General features: G+C 39.9%; 1 protein-coding gene across 1 annotated transcript; it reads right to left on the reverse strand.

Moving 5' to 3' along the window:
• Positions 1 to 11,648: 11,648 nt before the first annotated feature.
• NPVF (neuropeptide VF precursor) lies at positions 11,649 to 13,951 on the reverse strand. Its single transcript, XM_058817488.1, has 2 exons — positions 13,811 to 13,951; positions 11,649 to 11,999 (listed from the first exon to the last, which is right to left on the reverse strand). Exons 1-2 carry the CDS (start codon positions 13,949 to 13,951, stop codon positions 11,649 to 11,651), a joined length of 492 nt encoding a protein of 163 aa, XP_058673471.1.
• Positions 13,952 to 21,084: the final 7,133 nt, after the last annotated feature.

Raw genomic sequence — 21,084 nt, forward strand, 5'->3', positions numbered from 1 at the left:
TTGTATCTGTGCCTGCTTCTTCTGGGCGCTCCTGGGGAAGCCCTCAGGAACCTGTTTGCTCCATTACAAACTCAGTGTGGAATAATGGCTAGATCAGTTCACAAAGGGAAGCACTGAATTCACTCTGCTTTCCACACACTGTGACAAGACTCCTTTTGACTAAAAAACAATGGCTCATCATGTGAAGAAGGCTGAGAGGCCTTGGTTTTACATCCTTACATTTTGAGGTGTACTTTTAAGACTTCTGTGTTGCTCTGCACTAATGATCTGCTAGATTTTGGATATGGACCTTAAAATGGGAAGAAGAGTCTGAGAAGAGTCTCAAGGAGAAAAGAGCAATTCATATTCATCTGACTGGTAGGTTTGCCATCCTGACTTTGGCAAAGCTTTGACAGAAAGGATATTTTAAACAAGTCCTCTTCTTCTCTGGCATATGTCAGTAAAATGGAAAGGATTTTGCTTTGCCTTATTAAAATAAGGAACTAATTCGAAAGTATTTGAAATATGTCATTCTTCCAGGATGTCTGAGAGTTTCAGCCATATGTTTTTGAAGGAAAGAAGTTGATGTAGCATATTCAAATGAAAAAACCTAAGCTAATTCTATCATGCTGGCAATTTATAGAGTATTGGGTAGGTCTAATATGGTGTCTATATGAACACTGTGGGTATCTTACATTGATGACTCACATTCAAGTAACTGGCTTGCAATGAAACAAATGTTCTGAGTTGTTGATCCATAATCTGCAAGTGGGCAAGAAACAGAAATCAGACTTTCCTTCTAGCAGAACTGCTGTGGTTCTGCTAAAACTTGCAATGCTATGTACTTCTGACTCCATATTGTTCCGACCCCAGTGGAATTTCCTTTTCCCCCAGTTTTATTAGCCTGTTTCAGAAACTTATTTCTGGCTGCCAGAATTACAGATGGAGCCTGTGACTAGCAGATTTTTTGCCCCCTGCCTGTTGCACATATAGGAAGGTCCCACATTTCATGGGTTCTCTTTGTAACTCCATGCAATGAGGCAGGGATCTGTGCCATCAATTTTACTTCATCAGTCTCCTAGCATTCAGCTGTCATCCATAGCACCAGATCATGATTCGACTGCACTCAACTTCAGGCTTCAACCCATCTGCAGTCTTACCCAGCACACCAGCACCAGGACCCCTTAATCACCACAATCCACCCTCCCTCATCAAAAGGGTTCATATAGGACATATATATCCTATGTCCCTGCAGCTGCACTAGTCCAAACCCACCATTTAAATCATAAAATTTGCCTTCAGCTCCAGAAAATTAGTTCCTGCACAGCACTTCCAGGTGGCTGGCTTGGAGACCTCAAAGTTGCAGTCACTGACACCTCCCTTTAAGAGCAGGACCCAGACCAAGGGTCAGGACATCCCTAAGAACAGTGCTCTGCTCTCTGGACACAGTCCAATGCATGCAGAGGAGCCCACACTGTCTGTCCAGCTCTGTTCCCTGGAAAATGGCCCCAGTTCCTTGGCAGAAGAATCCAAGGGGATTTTAGCACAGTAACCAGTCACAAGTCCTTATTGAGCCAGGGGAAATCACCCACAAAGGAAATCAGAAGTTTCCAGGATGATGTCTCTCCAAAGCAGGAGCCACCATCATACACATTGCAGCCCCAGAGCTTTCAGAAATCCATGATCAAGAGAATGAATTATCTCACTGGGAGGCTTTGCTGAGGAAAACTCCCAGTGGGAAGAACTAAGAAGGTATAGGAAAATGATACATGATTATTTTGAAAAATGACACCAAAGTAAAAATTTATTTCTAAATGTAACAAATATTGTGCTTACAGAACCCTAAAGAAAAATTATTCCAACACATTCACAGTATTTGGAGATCAGTTCCTCTCTACCCAACCATTATTGTCTCTCTTTGGAAGAAAAGCCTTAATAGGAAACTGTAGGGCTGAACTCTGAGCTAAGCTTATCTTCTTATTCAGTGCACTGTGACTGTGCTTTGGTCTGTGTTCTGGCAGTGTTTGACATCGCAGCAAGAGGGTTTTGGGGAGCAGCACCCAGGATGAGGCAGCTGGTGATGCCAGCAGGGGTTTAACTGTTGAATGGGGTGGAAGGATGTTAGAGCACACCTGGGAGCTGGGATCCCACACACATGTAGGTCATGTGCAGTTTTACCTCTCCTGAATAAAGCAACAAATACAGCCACAAACCAAGACACTTTGTTACAGAAAATTTGATTGGGAAGAATTTAATGAAGTCATGTGGATGTTTGTACAATTCTTGATAAATTGGCTGAGCCTAGTGGATTTCAAGTAAGGCAGGCAGCACAGCAGCAAGACTTCCATGAAGTGCCAGTTTTTTATTCCTATTCCTGGAGATACCAATATTCTTTGCTAAGATCTTGTGGGATGTTCACACCATCCTTTAAAACAGTTGGAGCTGGCCACCACTGGTGCAGTTTGGATTCTGGTTAAGTTGGCTTGCTGGATGTTTTTACCTTCCTGTGTTTGACAGACATGGTGATAGATTTTGATCTGTTTTACTTCCTTCTGCTGACCTTTTCTCTCAATATGTTTTTCGGTTTTTTTGGTTTGGCTTGAATTGACAGCAAAACAAATGGATGCATTTGAAAAGAGTGGTTTTTTCTGTCATTTTTTCTCACCAGTGAGAGCAAAACTAGCTGGAGGTCCTACTTTTCTTGGAAAAGCAGTGTGAAAAAAGCTGGAAGCATGTATTTTGGCAAGTGATAGTACATAAATAGCTTTTCTGAATACCTATTAAATGCACCATTGTATTATTAATAACCAGTTGAGCCAATAATTGGTTTATTATGATTTTAAATCACTGATTTGTTTTTAACCTGGATGGCTTGGCCATCATATTAAAGTGAACTAAGCTTTAATGTGTGTGCCATGTGCAAGTGTACAGCTATGTCAGTGATTTCCAGAGTTCACAAGTTTAAAATATTCTAAAAAAATTATTATTTCAGTATGTCTTTTTCATGCTCTATCTTACTCTAGAGCTGAATGTTTGGAAATAGCAAAATATTCTCAGCAGAATATTTTCCTTCATTTCATTAATTACTCAACTGTTGAAAAATGTCTGTTATTTCCTTCCAGAAATATACTATGGAAGAATTAGAGTTGTGGTTTTAGGATACAATGGGAATGGGCTGCCTCAACTGTTATTACAGAGGGTGTGCTGACTGGAAGAAAAAGGCTTAGGACATCAGTTCTACACCCTGAATCTTTACACAAAAAGGACATCCCCCACATGTAAATCTATCAGTACCTTAGTTGTGTGTTTCACTGGCACCTGTATTTCCCCATTACTGAATTTCTTTGGGAAAAAACTAACTGGGAGGATGAAGGTCCTTGATATATCTCTTTATAGCTCCCTAACCAGGCTACAGTGGGTGTCCTGTGCTGATGGAGCAATGGTGTCAGGGAAAGATGGATATCACAAAATCACAGAATGCTTGAGGTGGGAGGGGACTTCTCATGGTCACCTGGTGCAGCCCCTGCCCAGGCAAGGCAACCTAAATCAGGCTGCCTATGACCATGTTTCCAAGAAGGGATCTATCAGCCCCTCTCTGGGCTCAGGCTAAGTGCTTCCCTGTGTTCAGATGGACCATCCCATGTTTCAGTTGATGCCCATCCCCTCTGGTCTTCTCACTGGGCACAATGAAAAGAGCCTGGCTCCCTCTTCTTCTGCAACCTCCCTTCAGGTGTTTGTACACATTGATGAGATCCTTCCTGAGCCTTTCTTCTCCAGCATGCACAGTTCCTGTTCAGCCTTCCGTCATATGAGAAATGTTCTAGACCTTTCATTAATCTAGTGGCCTTTCACAGATCCAAAAAGAGCCAAAGCAAGCTGTTTATTGAAGTGAGAAATTATACATATTCTTATCCCTAAGCTGGTGTTAAATGGAAAAAACTTAGAAAGAATTGATAGGCAGATTAATACACACTGAAACAAATTATCTCTTCAGGCTTTGTGTCAAATGCCACTGTAATTTCTTTTTAAAAATTCTATTTGTTCTAGGAATGGTTATTAAAAGACAGAAAGTTGACATGACTTGTTAAAGTTTAACAAGATAGATTTTGTAAAGCTAATGCTGTAGTTTCCATTTTTCTAACTCCTCCAGGAGTTTGCCGCGCTAATTTACATCCCAGGTTCTATAAGGGAACACACGATTCTCCCCAAAATCAGGCTTTACAGGGAATGTTATTTCTGCCCTCTCGTGGCCAAAGACCATTTTACAGTTTTGCATCGATGTGAATTCCAGACTTGAATCTCATTTCCATAATTGCAAATTGCTTTTACTTTAGAGAACAGACATATGTTTTGTATCTCTGAGTCAATTTTCCTGTATAAAATGTATTTGTGTGTATCTTTCATTTGAATAAAATAGTTGATTATTTAGATTTCAAACGAATTACATAAAATTTTTCTAGTTTATGTTATGACCCAGAATATGAAGCTTGCATGTTACATGAAAGAGTCTGAACAAGAAATTTCGTAGCACACATGTAACAGCATATAATCCAATAGTGATTTAAGAGAAAAGTATTATATAAAAAAATAGATTATTCACTGTCAAATAATATTAACAAATGAGAATATTTTGTTTGTTACATGCTGGGAAATGGGGAAAAAGCCCACGACTTTATACATTACCTGCGAACTTTTTTCCTATGTGCTCCTTTTCAGTCGGCCCAAATTACTGACTGGAATTACCAAATAGCCTCATCTTGGTGATTTCTGGGTTAACTAAGAAAATCACTACTGTACATGTTGTGCAAGTACCAAACTGTGCACCATCTGCACTTAGCAGCAGAGGGAAATAAGACCTAGAAAGAATTCATCACTAGTTACACATTTAAGATGGGGGTGGGCTCTGAAATCCTCCAGCCCCCCCCCGCCCCCCCCGGATTCATAAAATCATATGCAGTATAAATATGTGCAAGAACATATTTGGTAGGAAATGCATTGAAATACAGAACTTCCAGAAACATGCAGTGGAGGCTGAGCAGACACAGAAAGAACTTTCTAAAAACTGCCTGCTCTTTTCCCCTCCCCTGCTCTTTCCTCAGACTGACACATCAGGAGCAATTCAGAATCACCTGGGTTCACACTTCTTTCAAGAGTCCATAAGCCATATGTGATCCCAGTATAACTGCACTATAGGCTGCTCTGCAGTACCTCCACTGGTATTTAATTTCTTCACAGGAATCTAAATTAAACTTCTGACTTTTCTCTGATAGCTGCCAGAAGTCAGCTGCTGAATTGGGCTGTACATTTTAGTTTGAAATGTGTCTTGAGGGACAGGCAAACCTGCACCTCTCAGAATTGATGGTGGTCCCTAAAGGCAAGTAGGTACTTAGTCAAAATGGTAACTACGCTCAAAGACAAGCTCAGCACCAAACATGTGCTTTTATGTCTTTCTTGAGCCACTCTCTTCAACAACAGAGCTCAAAGAAAGTTTGTCTCCATTCTTTTACAAATAAATTTCTCCATATTGGCCATAGAATAAATTCCAAACATTTATTGCCCCAAGTAAGTACCTGCAGAGTTAAGCAGCTAAGAGAAGCAGATTATTTTTACAAGTTTCCCTCTGTTCTCCTTCACTAATTCATCCAAATAAGAAGTGTTTGTCCTGGTTTGGAAAGACAGATGTCTGCTAAGGAAGGCAGGAGTCTCCCCTGAAATGGAAAATGTAAACCTCCTCCCTCTGAATCACTATAAATTTTAAATTAAGGGGCTCTCAGGCAAAAAATATGGGAGCAGGAAATAACAGTTCTTTTATAGGGAAGAAAATAAAAACATAAAATAAACAATGCAGTACACTAGAACAACACTGACAGAGTCAGAACCCAACCTGACACCCTGTTGATCAGGGTGTTGGGTGCAGTCCAATTGGAAATGTGGCTGCAGTCCTCCTGCAGTGTCAGGGGTGGTTCTGTTGGAGCAAGGATCTTGTAGAAAAGGGTGTAGTTTTCCTCTGAAGATCTAGTGGAAGAAGAGGCAGCTGTTCCTCTGAGAAATCCAGCAGAGAAGCCGTGCTGGTGTTCCAGAAACTCAAGATTACATCTGGGTAGAATGCTTGGCTCTTCCCTCTGGGCAGAGCATCTCACAAGGGATGCTATAGTTCTTATCAGTCATGCAGTGACATTCAACAGCTTGTTATCAGCAGATGTCTCCCCAGTTGTGGAAAAGATAAGGAGCACTGCACTTAACAGAAGACAACTGCCATACAGATGGCAAATAGAATACAGTTTGCTTGACAATCCAGGACAGCGCTCCAGGTCTTGGAGCAGAGATCCCCCTGCATCCTGCAGACCCAGATGAGGCAGGCTGTCCCCCTACACCCCATGGAGGACCCCTGCCAGAGAAAGTGGATGCCAGAAAGAGGCTGTGACCCATGTGGGAAGCCTGTGCTGGAGTGGGTTTGCTGGCAGGACTTGTGACCCTGCAGGGACCCACACTGGACACTCTGTTCCTGCAGGACAGCACCTCATGGCAGGGACTCACTGTGGCACTTTGTGAAGATGGGCAGCCCATGGAAAGGACTCATTCTGGAGAAGGCCATGGAGGACTGTCTCCAGGAAGAGGGGCCCCACAGTGGAGCAGAGGAACAATGTGAGGAGGGAGGAGGAAAGGCAGAAACATCACTTGATTTACTGACCCCAATCCCCAATCCCTGCACTGCAGGTGTGGAGGAGGTGGAGGCAGAGAATTTAGGAGTGATCTTCCTTGTCTTCACCTGTAAGACTTTTGTTATATTTTTTCTTAATTGTCCAGCTGAAGATGGAAGTGATATGGTGATTTTGGTATGCTCCTTTTCTCCACCCTGGATCAGCCCACCAAGAGCATCTCCACAAACTGTAAATCTGTTTTCGACTGATAACTTTGATATAAAGCTCCTCAGAGATTTATGACATACTTTGAACCTCAGTGAGGCACACTGATTTAATGTTTTCTTTCATGTGAGGTGGGGCAGCTTTAGGAACTAAGGGTCAAAACCCAAGCAAAGTTTTGGTTAAAGTGTTCCTAATAGTTGCTTCTGGTTTTGAACCCCTTTTCATCTATTACTTGTTACCTGTATATGCCCAAATTTGCAAAGACAGCTACATGGCTCTGTGTGCCCTAAAACACTCATATTGCATTGCTGCATGTCTGTGCATTTGTGCTACAGTGTGCAGCATGCGAGGTTTAGCTCCAGTTTCCATTATTTAAACATTTCTTTCAGTGTGGCTGAGGTATCAAATACATGTGAGAAGAAAGGAGATCATGTGGTCCCACCTCCTGTTGAAAGCATGGCCTTAAAAGAAATAATTATCTGCTGAGGTATTGCTGTGTGAGACAAAGCAGTACTTGGGTGCCTCTGAAAATTTGGGATGTGGCAAAATGAATTTTCCTGTGCAAGGTTTTTCTGACCTATGTCTGTATTAAACACCTGACTCCGTTTTTAAGACCTGCAAACAATGGAAGTACCCTTCTGTTTTTCATTTGACTTTATGCATTATCAGCATGTTGGAGAATGGTAATAAAAGGATGGAATGAACTTGAATAGCATTTAATAACTTCTGAATTAAGAAATCTGTCATAACCATATACTTTTTTCAGTATTTCAAGTACAATGATAGCCTACAGAGGTGTCTGAGTTTTCTGAAAACCAATCTAGAATATTTCTTCTACCAGTTAACTCTAGGGATATAAGTGGATAATTTGTATGACAACTGTAAGAGAAACCCTTTTTTTTCTTTTTCTTTTTCTTTTTCTTTTTTTTTTTTTTGGTTTTCACTAAAATTTTAATTGGATACAGTTCTGAGTAAGGCCACAGGACTGACCTTTTGTCTAACCACTGCATAGAATACATTGTGCACAGATATGAAGAGATGAAAATTGTATTTTCCTCTATCCATTTTTCATGAGATAAAATACACATAAAGATACTGTAAGCCTCTTTTTTCTTTCCTAGTCGCACAAATTTTTCTCATCCAAACTCTGGGCTACAAAAGATCTGAGTGGCACTAGCTGAGGCCATTCTACATTCTGTCACCAGGAGAGCAGCACAAATGCAAATCAGACATCTATGACTATCAAGGTATCTGTGTCAGATGTACTTTTGTGGCTGGCACTGATGAAAGCATTTCCAGTTCCTGCTAACAGGTGCTCTTAAACTTGGGGAAATTTTTAAAATGTCTTGATTAAAGTTTGAAAATTTCTAGTGGTCTCTCATTACTAAGGGTAGCCCAGTTTTCATATTTAAAAAAATACAAAAGGCACTTGCAAAAGCAATTGAAAGGAATCTAAGACTGACAGATTTCAAACACGATTCCAAAGTCTGGTTCTTTCTGAGGGTAAACCAAAAGTGTCACTTTACACTCCACTAAATCTGTCTAAATGATATATTGAAATCAACCCCATGACGAGCCTTTGGACTTATAAATTAATCAGTATATTGTCAGCTGTCTTCTCTATAAGCTCAAGTCAGAACCTAAAATAAGCCTGGTGTTTTTTTGCATGGAGACTAATAACAGGCATAAATATTACTTGTATGGCAAGGAGGGCTGGGAGCTCCTGAACCCAACAAGAATTCATGCCAGGAAGTCCCAATAGTCTGTCAATTGATTTACTTGTGTCCTTTCCTTGCTTTTTCCCAATTCATGAATAATATCTGTCTGTGGATAATAAATAATCCACTGAGTGATAGCCAGAGCAATGTATGCTGCCTGTGGTGCCCCTTCTCCTCCTGTTGCACTATCCAGTGATTGTTTTCTTGGCTCATGTGCTCTCAAGCCAAACAGAAATTTTGCACAGCATAGCATAATTCCTACTTTATGTACTCTTCAGCTAGCAGTTCCTCTGCTAAGGGAAAATAAATCAATAGCCACCTCCTGTATCCGTGCTATGAAGCTTGCCATAAGAGGACAACTTAATTGTACCTGCTGCTGGGCCAGTGTTTGGGCTTCTGCTTTCCTCCCACAGCAGCTATCATTAATGCCAATGGATGTGTACCCTTTCCCTGTTGCTAGGTGATATGTGCCTTAAAAAGGCAGCTTCTGTTGCTGCTCAGGGATTCTCACAAATCTTGTTTCCTTTTGGTTCGCATGATGTGCAGTGATGTTTGCAGGACCAGAAACACAGCTCAAAGTTCATGGCATTTACTTCTGCTGCCCATTTGATTGTAAATCACTTTAAGATCCTGGTTTTCCTGACTGAGGAATAAATGGCACCTGTTCTGGTGGTCGGCAGTGGCAAGACTTCTGCTTCATAGCCTGGATCTTTGGCTTTCCCCACACACAATTTGTTGACCAGTGTCCTTCAGCATGGACTTGGCTGCTGTACCCGAGTGTTATAGTGCAAAACAGGTCTTTCAACAGCACTTGTTAGGTAAAGTGTTTTCTGAGGCTCAGAGAAAAACCCAAAGATTGGTTTGGGGCACTTACATTCAGAAAGTGTAACCTCACTGATTTTTATCTGTTTAGAATTTCCTCTCTCTTTGTTATTTCAGGTATGAGTGAGTAGGAGAATAGGTAGTCTCAGGACTATAGTCTGATTCCTTTGGATTGAATTAGATTCACCAGGTACAGGTTGAAGTGTTGTGTTTCCTGTAGCCTCATTAACTTTGTGGAGGAATGGCAACTCAGCCTCTGTCCCCTCTATGAATTGATCTGATCAGTTTGATAGAGTTTTTTTCCAGGTTCTTGTAAAGATATGTGGAATGTAAGGACATCTGGTTACTGGTTTTTCAGCATAAAAGACTAAGACAAGAGACAGGAGAAGTAATAAACTCTCAGAGATCCAAACCTTGAGGAAGAGGAGGCAACAGGACAGTAGCAAAGAGCAGAACTCCCAGACCACTTGATGGGACTCAAACAGAACCACTCAATGCCTTGAGGAGGTTCAGGCAGGCACTGAAGGGACCCTGGGCATGGACACTGTGAACATGGGTGGCTGTGATCTGATAACAAACCTCAAGCCAGGCTGGCTGGACAGTAGAGTGAGTGATCTGCTTGCCAACAGCTGAGGAGTCAAAGGGACCTGCAGGTCTGAGGGCCAGGAGCCGGAGAGAGACAGATTGTCTGGCTCCAAGCTGTTGAACAGACTGAGCATCAAAGGGCTGCTGCTGAAGGCACCCATTTGTGTGTGTGATTCTAAATGTCAATTTAAAGCTGGACAAGCTGTGAGCTGAAGAAGAAGTGTAGGAGCCAGCTGCCAGAGAGACAAGTTGCCTTTCAGATTTATATCCAAGATGACCCATAAAAACCAGGAAAAGCATTTTCTCAACACTTGGTATTTTTAGCTGTTCATGACACAATGGCTATCAGCAGTTTTGATTCTGCTTCTCATTGTTATTATTCACATTATAGGATTCTTTTCATTTGAACCATGCACCTTTATTAATTTTATGCTTTTTCAAATTCTGCTTTAAATGCTGTAAATTACACAGCCATTGTTCTGAAATTTGGTTTTACAGCCAATAGGACATAAGTAGCACAGAAATAAATAGAATTTATACTAGACCACCACTGAAGCAAACTACCACAACGATTACTACAATTATCATTGCCTTATGTGTCAAGGGTTTGTACAGAAAAAAAGACATTATGCATACATGAAGGCAGGTTTGCATTTCAATTCACACATTTCCTTTTGATGACCTTTAGTTTTGAAAGCACATTGCAGCTTTTCCAAGTCTTTCAGATTCTGTCTTCATAATTTCATTCCAGTATTAACGTAAGTGTTAGAATTCATATCCCTAAAAATACCAGACAAATAAAACAAAAGCTGTTATAATTAGGTGAGACAGTGAGAAAGGAATTAAAGGAATCAAATTAAATGAGAGAGAACCTTGGCTTCTAATATATCTGTTATCTTTTCTGGCCTGAACTTCTACTTTATTCATGTGTCAGATGGAGGTCAGGGGTAGCCAACTGAATCTTGGTTACAAGACAAATGGGCACTTCCAGTAAGGCAGCAGTTATGATAAGAAGGACTGTTGTTGAAGAGCTGGTTTAAATTATTCTTACTAATAGCAGGAAATAGTTTTTATATGCTGAAAAAAAATCTGAGATGTCACAGAAATTTTTCCATGGTAACATGGAATGAAAACTCAAAATCTCAAACATTGTCTCAGTAAGAAAATATGAAAAAAATAGGATTGGATGAGAAAAAATAATTTTCAGAATGCTGCGGTTTGGCTTGGAATTTTGTCTTTTATAACTCTAATTTGCATAAATTTAGAAAATTGAGGAGTAATTTGTAGGTAAGTTTGTAATTTTATAGTGCTGAAATGGGATATTTTAATGATTCTGAGCCTTCTTCACCAAAGCTATGACTGTTCAAAATGAAACCTGATCTAAAAAAGCATCAAATCTAATCCTGTCATGTGAACAGTTTCAGATTTGGCTGTTTGGCACCTTCTCATTAAAAAAGGTTTTATAAAAAGATCATCTCTACTGCTTTTTTATGAGGCTTTTTCATTTGATGAACTGCAATCTTTCTTTTGGCAAATTGAACTCATATTGCAATGCTTAGGAATATTCCTAGAGGAATTCTAGCTGTATTTAATCATTGGTAACCTATGATTTAATATGCATTTTAATATGGGGCTTGAACACTTGTGTAGCATTACCTGGTTCGAATTCCTGAATGTCTCAAGGCAGATTGACAGCCAGTGACTTCCCAAATCTCTGTGGCAAATTTAGAAGTGATTGACTGGAACCTTTAACAAGGGGAGATCTCTCAAGCCTGTGTGATACCCTTGGAGAATGATTAGGTATGTTCTCTCCAAAAGCTCTTCCAAATCTCAGGGGCAAATTTGAAAATGGTTTAATGCTTCTTTCTTCTGGATAATTTCTTCCAAATCTAAGAGGTAAATTAGCAACTGAATTTGGCATCTTGCTTGCTATAAAAGGGTTCATTTTGATGATATCTTTTGATCCCCAGTCTTCCATTTCTTCAAAATTGAGACTCCTCTGCTTTTCTTCCAAAATATTATCTTTAATCTAAAGAAAAATAATTGAGAAAAGGATATAATCATTTTATAGGACATTACTCCAGCTACCAATGACACAAAGTATTCAATTTCATACCTCCTTAGAAAGCTGCTGGGCAGTGCTCTTATTTTTTTGAATATGAAATGTTTTTTAGGTCTATTTGCTAAACTCCACTGTAACGTGTGCTCCTTCACTATTTCATATGCTGACATTGTCCTGCTTATCTTTTCAGAGCTCTGGCCACAAGGGCATATTCCCATATCAGTGTCAGCAAATGGTTCAGCTCAAATGGCGTCAGTTGGAAATATTTCTGGGCACAGGTCTCAGACCCTGTGCAGTCAGTTAAGATGGGACAGCAGCTGCTGTCAGGCCCACATTTGCTAGTGCCACCACCTGAAGTTCTCTCGAGTGGAAGATGCTGAACATATTATGTGACTTGACACAGACCCAGACTCATCTGGTCTGGATGAACAGGAGGATGGACCAAGCTACCTGAAGGTACAGCTTATATGTTCCTCAGCCCTGGGCAGATGCTTTGGACACAATATCCAGCCAGGCTATCAGGCAGGGAAGTGAATGGAAAGCTTTTGGGTCAAGTTCACATCATGCCTGTTCTGGCCTTGCAGCATAGAAATTGCCCTGAGCTTTAAATGGCCTTGGTCCTCCACTAGCCCACAAGATACATGGGGAGCTCCTGGGCTCCTAATTTTTTGTGCAATCAGCACAAAATACACTTTCTGTATCTATGCTGTCATACAGTGAAGAACTGAGCCTAGTATATTACGTGTCTCATGACGCTGAGGGCAGCTGTTGCCTGAAAAAGAGCTTTATCTGTATGACCCTTCTTATAGAGCAGTGTTCTTCCCTTGCAATATTGAAAACAACTTACTTTTGTCACAAAAATAAGTTTCCAGGACTTAACTGCAAATATGTAAAAATATGGATTTAAATTTCAGTCAAAGACACAAATGCTCCTAATCATAAATTTCACTTCCTTATCCCTATTTGTCTTCCCTGTGAGCTGCTCCAGTTACTGGCCGAGAACAGGAATGATCCATTCTAGTTCACATTGCATGATTTAAACTTTAAATAAACTATCTCTCTGATAGCACCTGCACAGTGCTTCTGGAAGTATATAAAAGATAGTGAGCTCAAGTCCAGAGGATTTGACTAGCATAATTGAATTTGTATTTTGTTTTGAAGAATGTTTATTATACCAATGATGATAAGTCAAAAAGAGAGGTTAGCTCCCATTTCCTAGGGACCATTTGCAGGGAAAACATGAAAAATAATACAGATGAAGTGTGAAAATTTCATTTGGCACCTATTGAGGCATAATAAATGTGCAACCCTGCAAAGAAATTTTTATAGGCAATTTCCAGAGTAAAATTTTAAGGCCATTAAGTATATTAGATTTAAAATGTTCTCTGTTTATCATTATTCTTTGAGTATTACAAGCATGCCTTTATTAATTTTGGATTAACAATCTATCTGTTATATTATGTGCATAAAACACCTGACAGGAATGTTAATTGAGGATTCACTGTATAAATAAGAAACTTTTCAGAAAAAGTTGCAGCCTAATCACAAAGATGTACTGCAAGAAAATTGGAACGTGAGTTGATTTACACAATCAACTGATGTGTTTGAGCAAAGAAATTTCTTGAAAAATTCTTTTACCCAGCTTTTTTCATACTGCTAGTGCTGTAATGCGGAATGCTGTCGAATGAGTTTAGTACAGCCTGTGCCAAAAAAATCCAGTGTGCTCAGGATCTCACCCAAAGTTCCCCCAAACAATGTCACAGTAATGCAGATCTTACCTCATAATCTTTATCATCATTGTCTTCTCTGCTCTGCAGCCTGGACTTCATTGCTTCATTTAGGCACATGCTGTTTGATGTGAGAAAGACCACTGTAGCTAAAGCAAACGGAATAAACTTCTTGGTTGAAATGACTTTCATTTTTGTCAAGTTAAGCTTACTTAGAGAGCTCAGAATCTGTACAGAAAATAAAACTGCCATCTTTTTATATAATCAGAAAACAAAAAAAAAAAATTTCACCATGACATCAGTCTCTAAAGCTCTAATTCCCAGTATTAATTAGGAAAATAATTTGAATATATTGGAAGAATGTTGGGAATTTCTTTTGTGAAGCATCTTAGACAACATAACTCCTTGTTAGGGACACACTGACTTTACAAATATTTTGTTCTGCTGAAGTATGTCTTAATTAGCTAATTTTGAGAGCCACAAGAGTAGAGATGTACAATAGCAACAATGCTCCATCACTAGTAGACAAAATCACCTTGTTTCTTTCTTTTGTGTCGGTGTCCTCAGAAGAACTATGAAAGGAAGTTTTCCCCATGTAAGCATTCTTCTGCTTAAACAATCCTTTTGGACCACAGAGTGCTTGTTTATACTTATGTGCACCTAGGAACATTTGTCCCATTAAAATCAAGTATTGGGGTTGTTGATCAGATCCTAAGAGATGTTATGCATCAACATGGTCTGTTGACGTTCATAATGCCTGTGCTCTAAATTTGACATTAATTTGCATTCAGAATGGGTTAGATACATGCTTTTAAAACCCTGCCCATAAGGTAAATTTTTAGAAATTCCAAAGGTTATGTTGTATCTATATTTTTCAGGCCTAATTTCCAGCAGTGGTTTTTAATCTGCCACTTGGCTGAACACAGTGAAAGCACTGGACTGCCCATGTGTGTTCTGTCCCAGAAGGAGATTCAGGATGCAGACTAAACCTACCCTTAAAGCACACATTGAATTGGTTGGTAGATAGGCTGGTGAACCAGGCTAATATTAGAAAAAAAGCATATTGTGTTGTTCTTCCATTTTTTATTCCTAAATTCTTGAACTTATTTAAATTAGTACTTAAAATCAGCTCCATATGGAGGAAATTTGATTGCTTGCATTAAGTGCTCACACTGAAAATTGGACTCTAGGCATGTTACTTTGCAATTCAACACCAGAGTTGTAAAATGTCCATTCCATCACAGTACTAACAATGTTGTCCCAAGAGAACATGTTTTATGCTGTGGGCAGCATGGACTGTTTATCTGTTGACAGTATGTTACTGTCTTTGCTGCACAGTAAAGCTGGAGGATTTGCAGCTAACCTCATTTTTTAATTAAAAAATGGCTGTTTTGATGGGTGCATGCCTGCAGTCATTTCTACCTTAGATTCTCTGAAACTGAGATCCTGAAAGCCATAAGCAGCCTTCAGGAGGAAATCCCATTGACAGAGCTGGAAGTGAAAAGGGCACAGTTTCTCTTAGATGAACTTCCCCAGATGGAGAAGGGGTCAAAGATTCTGGTGCTTTTTTATGTAACAGAGGCCATCAAATTGCTAAAGTAGATCAGTATGGTATCAGTAAGATAATTAGGACCTCCTGTGAGAAAAGAGTGTATTTTAATAATTTACTGGCTTTTGTATGTCACTTTACTGTTGCACCATTACTTTTACATTTACATTTTTGTATTCCTTGTTTCTTTGTGGTGTGCAATCCTTCTGGCCATGTCTGATAGCAGAAAATGTTGGGTTCAAAGACCATAGAACCATAGGTGGTTTTGAGTTGGAAGGGACCTTAAAGATCATCTAGTTCCAACCCCCCATGCCATAGGTGGGGGTGCTTTCCCCTAGATCAGGTTGCTCTGAGCCCCATCCAAGCTGGCCATCCACTTCCAGGGATGGGATATCCACAACTTTTCTTGACAACCTGTTCCAGTGTTGTTCCACTGCCCTCACAGTGAAGAATTTCTTCCCCATATCTAATCCAAATCCACTCTAAGTCTAAAGCCATTCCCCCTTGTCCTTTCACTACAGGCCCTTGTAAAAAGTCTCTCTCCAGCTTTCTGTAGGCTCCCTTTTGTACTGAAAGGTGGTTAAGGTCTCCCTGGAGTCTTCCCTTCACCAGGCTGAACAAGCCCAGCTCTCTCAGCCTTCTTCATAGGAAAGGGTCTCCACGCCCTGATCACCTTCACTGCTCCCCTCTGGACCCACTCCAACAGCCCCATGTCCTTATTATGTCAGCAGCCCAGAGCTGGATGCCATAACTCAGGTGGAGTCTCATGAGTGGAGTCGAGGGGCAGAGTCACCTCCCTCACCTTCTGGCCACACTTCTTTTGATGCAGCCCAAGTTATGGTTGGCTTTCTGGGCTGCAAGATCCCTTTTCTGGCTCATGAGATGGCAGTTCTGTGTCATCTCAAGGGGCCGTGGTTCCCCTTTCATTCTCTGAGACTGTTCTGCAAGGTGCTTTAGAGTGGGGTGTGGTAGATAGGGAGGGAAAAGATGCCAGTAGTGATTCATGAAGAGGGCTTGTATGAGCACACATGAACCATGCATGCAGGATGTAAGAATTCATGATGATGCATTTGTCCTCAGAGTGCCTTGGTATGAGTCCTTTTCTCAGAGCAGGTGACTTGTCTTTTTAAATAATTCTGTTTTAAAATAATATTTATGACAGGGAAATGGAATTCTGGGGATACCAAAATTTTGGTATTTTCAGATCTGAAGAAAATTCTTCCAAAAACAGAAGGAATAAAACATCAATGGAGAAGACCTCTAGAAGGAGCCCATGTCTTCCTAGTGCTTGGGCAGGTCAGGGGCAGCAATTTTCTCTTTTCATCAAGGGCTGAATGTGGATTCCTGACTCTCTGGAGCCTCATGTCAGGGGGCTTCAATCTGTGGCAGTAGACAGATTTTCCAAGTTCCTTTATGGTAACAATACAGACGTACAATAACAGTAAAGAATGCAATTCATACTCTAATATCTATCTAATGTTGTCATTTACCACTGGGCCTTCCTTTTATCTAGCTGCTGCTTTATGAACCTCTCTTGATCAATGATCTTGCAATTAACTCTGTGAAAATATTTGCCTTCTAAATTAAATAGTATTTGCAAGATCCAAAAGTTCTCTCTTACATTGTTTGGCATGAATACAAATTGTGCTTTCCCTGGACAGAAAAAGAAAATGTATTGCTATTGTCCATGCCAAATCAGGTTTTCTTGACATTCAGGTTGTCTCCTATGTATGTTGATTTTCTAATCAACATAAAGTGAGGTTTTCAGGTGTTTTGTGGGCCAGGCAGTCAGGGATTTGTGTGTCTTTGTACTTTCTAATGAATTAATTTGCCTTTGATGGCTCTACAGCAGGAACTCCTTGGAAATTTCAAGTCTAGAAATTACAATTATTGTTCATTACCTTCGTGAGGAAGGACTTGTCAGACCCTACTGCTCAAGTACCAGAATGGATAACGTGAGTGCTCTTCATCAATGTGATCATGACTTCAGCAGCAGCATTAGCTGGCCCAGCTGACTTCCAGCTGAGGCAGCTGAGGCATCCTGTCATGATCAATTAAAATTATTTATTGGCAGGGGGAAGACACATTTGTTGGTGACACATTGTGTTGTAGAAGTGGGATGTTTATTCTTTAATTGCTTCTGCTTGATCCACAAAGGGATCAAGGCACATGGAGGGGAAACAGCTCTGGGTGTTGTTGAAAATAATTTTTGAGTTCTTAGCCTCTGGTCCTACGCTTGTTTTTTCTTGCCATCTTCCATCACTCATCAGCCAAGCTATTCAGAGGACTTTAACATAACTGAACTTCTGTTTTTAAAATTCCCCAGTTCAGTAAGAATGAGCTGTGCCATCTACATGGGAAACAAGCCTCACAGGCAGTGACAATTTAAGAGTGTTCCCATTGGTGCATACTAGAGACTAGGGAAAGGTAGTGTTTGCTTCTGGTTTTCCCTTCATTTAATGTAGGTAGGCACATTTTAGCACATGAGTAGGAGCATTTTGGCTTAGTGGTATAAGAGTAAGTTGGATTTGATCTGTGACAAGTTGATGGACATACTTTAAAAATTTGACATTAATATATAATAAGTAGTAATGGCAAAAGTAGCTCAATTTCATAAGCAGCTCTATGCACAGTTATTTGATTCCAGTGAAAGAACAAGTTTTAATATTGCTCTTTTTTCATATGAGAATATACTTATAAATTCTTATCCATTATTAACAACATATTGTGTGAAAATTGCATGCTATATGACTCATGACACCAATAAGCATCTGTGCATTTCCATAATGATAAATCATTCATAATATATTCATTTTGCCATTATATATTATATGAGCTATCCTATGGCTCATTTTGAAGTAAGAAGATTTAAAAATTTGCAACTCTTATTATTGGCAAGCAATTCTGTTCATTTTTCACCCATTCCTGGGGCATGCAGGAGGTTGTGTTTGCTTCGCTGTGTTGTGCTCCAGTTCTGGCCCACAGTGCAAGGAGTATTTGCCTGGAACATGTTTGGCCCCAAGCAGATGGATATACCTCCACTTCACTCAGTACCATTACTCTGTATGCAGATGTAGGCCTGGTGTCCCTCTCATACTGATAATAAATATTTCAGTGATCAGGGGAAGCAGTGAAGCTTGCTTTCCCATAACTTATTGATTGAATAATCAATGACAGTGGGTAATCTCTGAGGTCCTGGAAGGGTTAACCTTACTGTAGGATGTCCCTGTGAGCAGTGTCTCTATCCTCTCCTGCTGTGCCTGTTATTTCAGAGAGATTTTTCCCTGCCAAATTTGACTGAGCTTGACTGCTAGATTTGAAAGTTATCAAGGGTGACTGACAGACACACACTTATGCACAGAGAAACAGACTTGCCACATTTCGTTAGAAAACCAAAACCAAATCAGGAATGGCTCTGCTGAAATACCACAGGTATAAAACCTCAACATCTGTAAATTTACTGTGGACACAGTGATAATTTTGATCTTTATTAATGAGGCATTAGCTCAGCTTCTGGGGTTTTGCAGAATAGGAGAACCTACTCTACTGTGAAAGAGTAGGAGAACTTACTCCACTGTGAAAGCTCCATTCTTTGTGTACTGTAGCTTGGTGTGGAAAAATAACATTTATGAAACAGCCCCCTCTGATTTGCAGAATCAGACCTTTAGTTTTAAACCACATTTTCCCCTATATGTATCTCTGAGCTTTCCTGTTAGCTGGGTGGTAGTAAACTAAGGACAAATGTATACAAATATAAAGGTACAAGTAATCTCATTTTTAGGTTAACGCCTATGAATTAATCACCACTGTTAGAAGATATTTCCCCCCCCTTGATTCCCTGAATACAGACTATAGATGTGTAGTTTTACATTTAATTTTTTTTCCTTGAGCTTTTGGAGCAGCAGGACAGCATGAGAGACAATGAGAGGCTTGAGCTGTTATGGTAACAAGCTGAAAATGACTTTGTCTTCTTGGTAAATAGGTGTGAACAATAATTCCAGATTAGACAGGTTCTTCAATTATACATTTGTGTTAGTAATAAAATAAACATGTTTTCAATAACATTTGAGATATAAATATCTTCTTTTTTACTAACTACTCTGCAGTGTAATACCATACTTACCAATCTACTATAGCTTGTAGCACTCTTGCCCATTCTTGTCTATTAAAAATTTAACCCTTTTACCATACATTATTAAAAGTGCTTTGGTTGGCTGCAAATCAAGAAAGACTTCATAAAGTCTTACAAGAACAAGAAATCTGATTAAATATAGAGTCCACAGGCAGCAATGGAAAGTGCATGAGAAAAAATGCAACATTAAATTATGCCTTAAAAACTCCTTCAGGACTTTAAAAATCATTAGTAGATTTTATTCAAGTTAACAATTAACCAAGGGACTCCTAATAGATTCATTATTCCATGTTTTCCCTTCATTTTTTCAGTTTGGAACTTGTGCTAGTTATAGATACAAATACCTTCATTCCTTGTTCTCCCCTTTTTCAGAATGTTTTTTTTTTCCTCAGAAATATTATGCTCTTTGAATAGTTCCCCTATGTCTTGTATATAAACATAGGACTTTGAAGATTAAATCATATATTAGCTGAATTGGGGGTTGCAGGGACTGATTTTCACTCTAGGGAAAAACATAATTTAGGAGAGGAAAAATATTAAGAGAGAACACCTGTGTTTTGTGGAGTAAGAAAAAGACTACAAGCACTTTACTGACAAAGCTGGAGAAGCAGGTCCAGCTTATTTGAGCAAGGCTCTGCCCGGGCCACCTCCCAGGAAGAGGATCAGGAGCTTCTCAGCTGCTTCACATAGGGCTGGGGAAGGGAGGTACCAACTTGATGGAAAAGAGGCAGGATTAACAGTGCAGACAGTGGCCCAATTATTGCCAGTTTTGTGCAGCTTTCTTTGACACTTGTACTGGAGATTGCTGGACAGTTTGGCTGCTTTAGTTCTGAAGTTCTTACAGTCTTGTGGGGGAAAAAAGGTCACTTTTCTCCCCTACTTTCTCTCTTAATTTTTTTTCCAATGGAATTTTGCTTCCCTCTTCACCTGAAATACTGAGAACAGTTCTTGTGAAGATCTGATCCTTATGGTGTGACTATGGGATCAGAAAGTTTCTAATGGGAAGACTGGGAATGCTAAGGTACAAGCCAGTACTGGAGGTTCTACCACTCATCTGTGATGTCTCAGGGCAGTTGAATGAGGATAGCCCTTGAAGAAATAAATAAGGGGAAAACAGCACTGATAGGACAAATCTAGAACCTGAATTCAGGATGGGACATGACATTTTCAAATAAAAGGATCTAGAGGAAAACACCAGGATTACTCAGGTTTAGTTGCTGTGCTAGTTTGAGGCCCATGTGTACTGAAACAGCTGTGTTCAACCTCACTCTGTCTTGAAGGAGAATGCTTTAAAACTGTTACACAGGGGTCCTAATTTATTATATAATCTGATGAGTGGGAAGGGACCCATCAAGATCACTGAGTCCAGCTCCTGGCCCTGTGGAGGACACACTAAGACTCACACCATGGGCCTGAGAGCATTGTCTAAACCTCTATGAATAAAAAACATTTATTGGTCCTTCTAGGAGTTATCAGCAGTGTCCAGCATTTCTGGTATGGGCTGACAATGGCCTGGAATTGTCATTCTTGAATTCTTGACATATCAGCTTGGGCATCAGGAACTTTTAGTAGAATACTGTTCCTCAAAATCCTTATCAAATGGCAAGTCAGTTCATTTGCTACTCAGTTCCCTGAATCTTGCGG

Source organism: Ammospiza caudacuta, chromosome 1 (assembly GCF_027887145.1).
Source record: "Ammospiza caudacuta isolate bAmmCau1 chromosome 1, bAmmCau1.pri, whole genome shotgun sequence".
Classification (NCBI taxonomy): Eukaryota; Metazoa; Chordata; class Aves; order Passeriformes; family Passerellidae; genus Ammospiza; species Ammospiza caudacuta.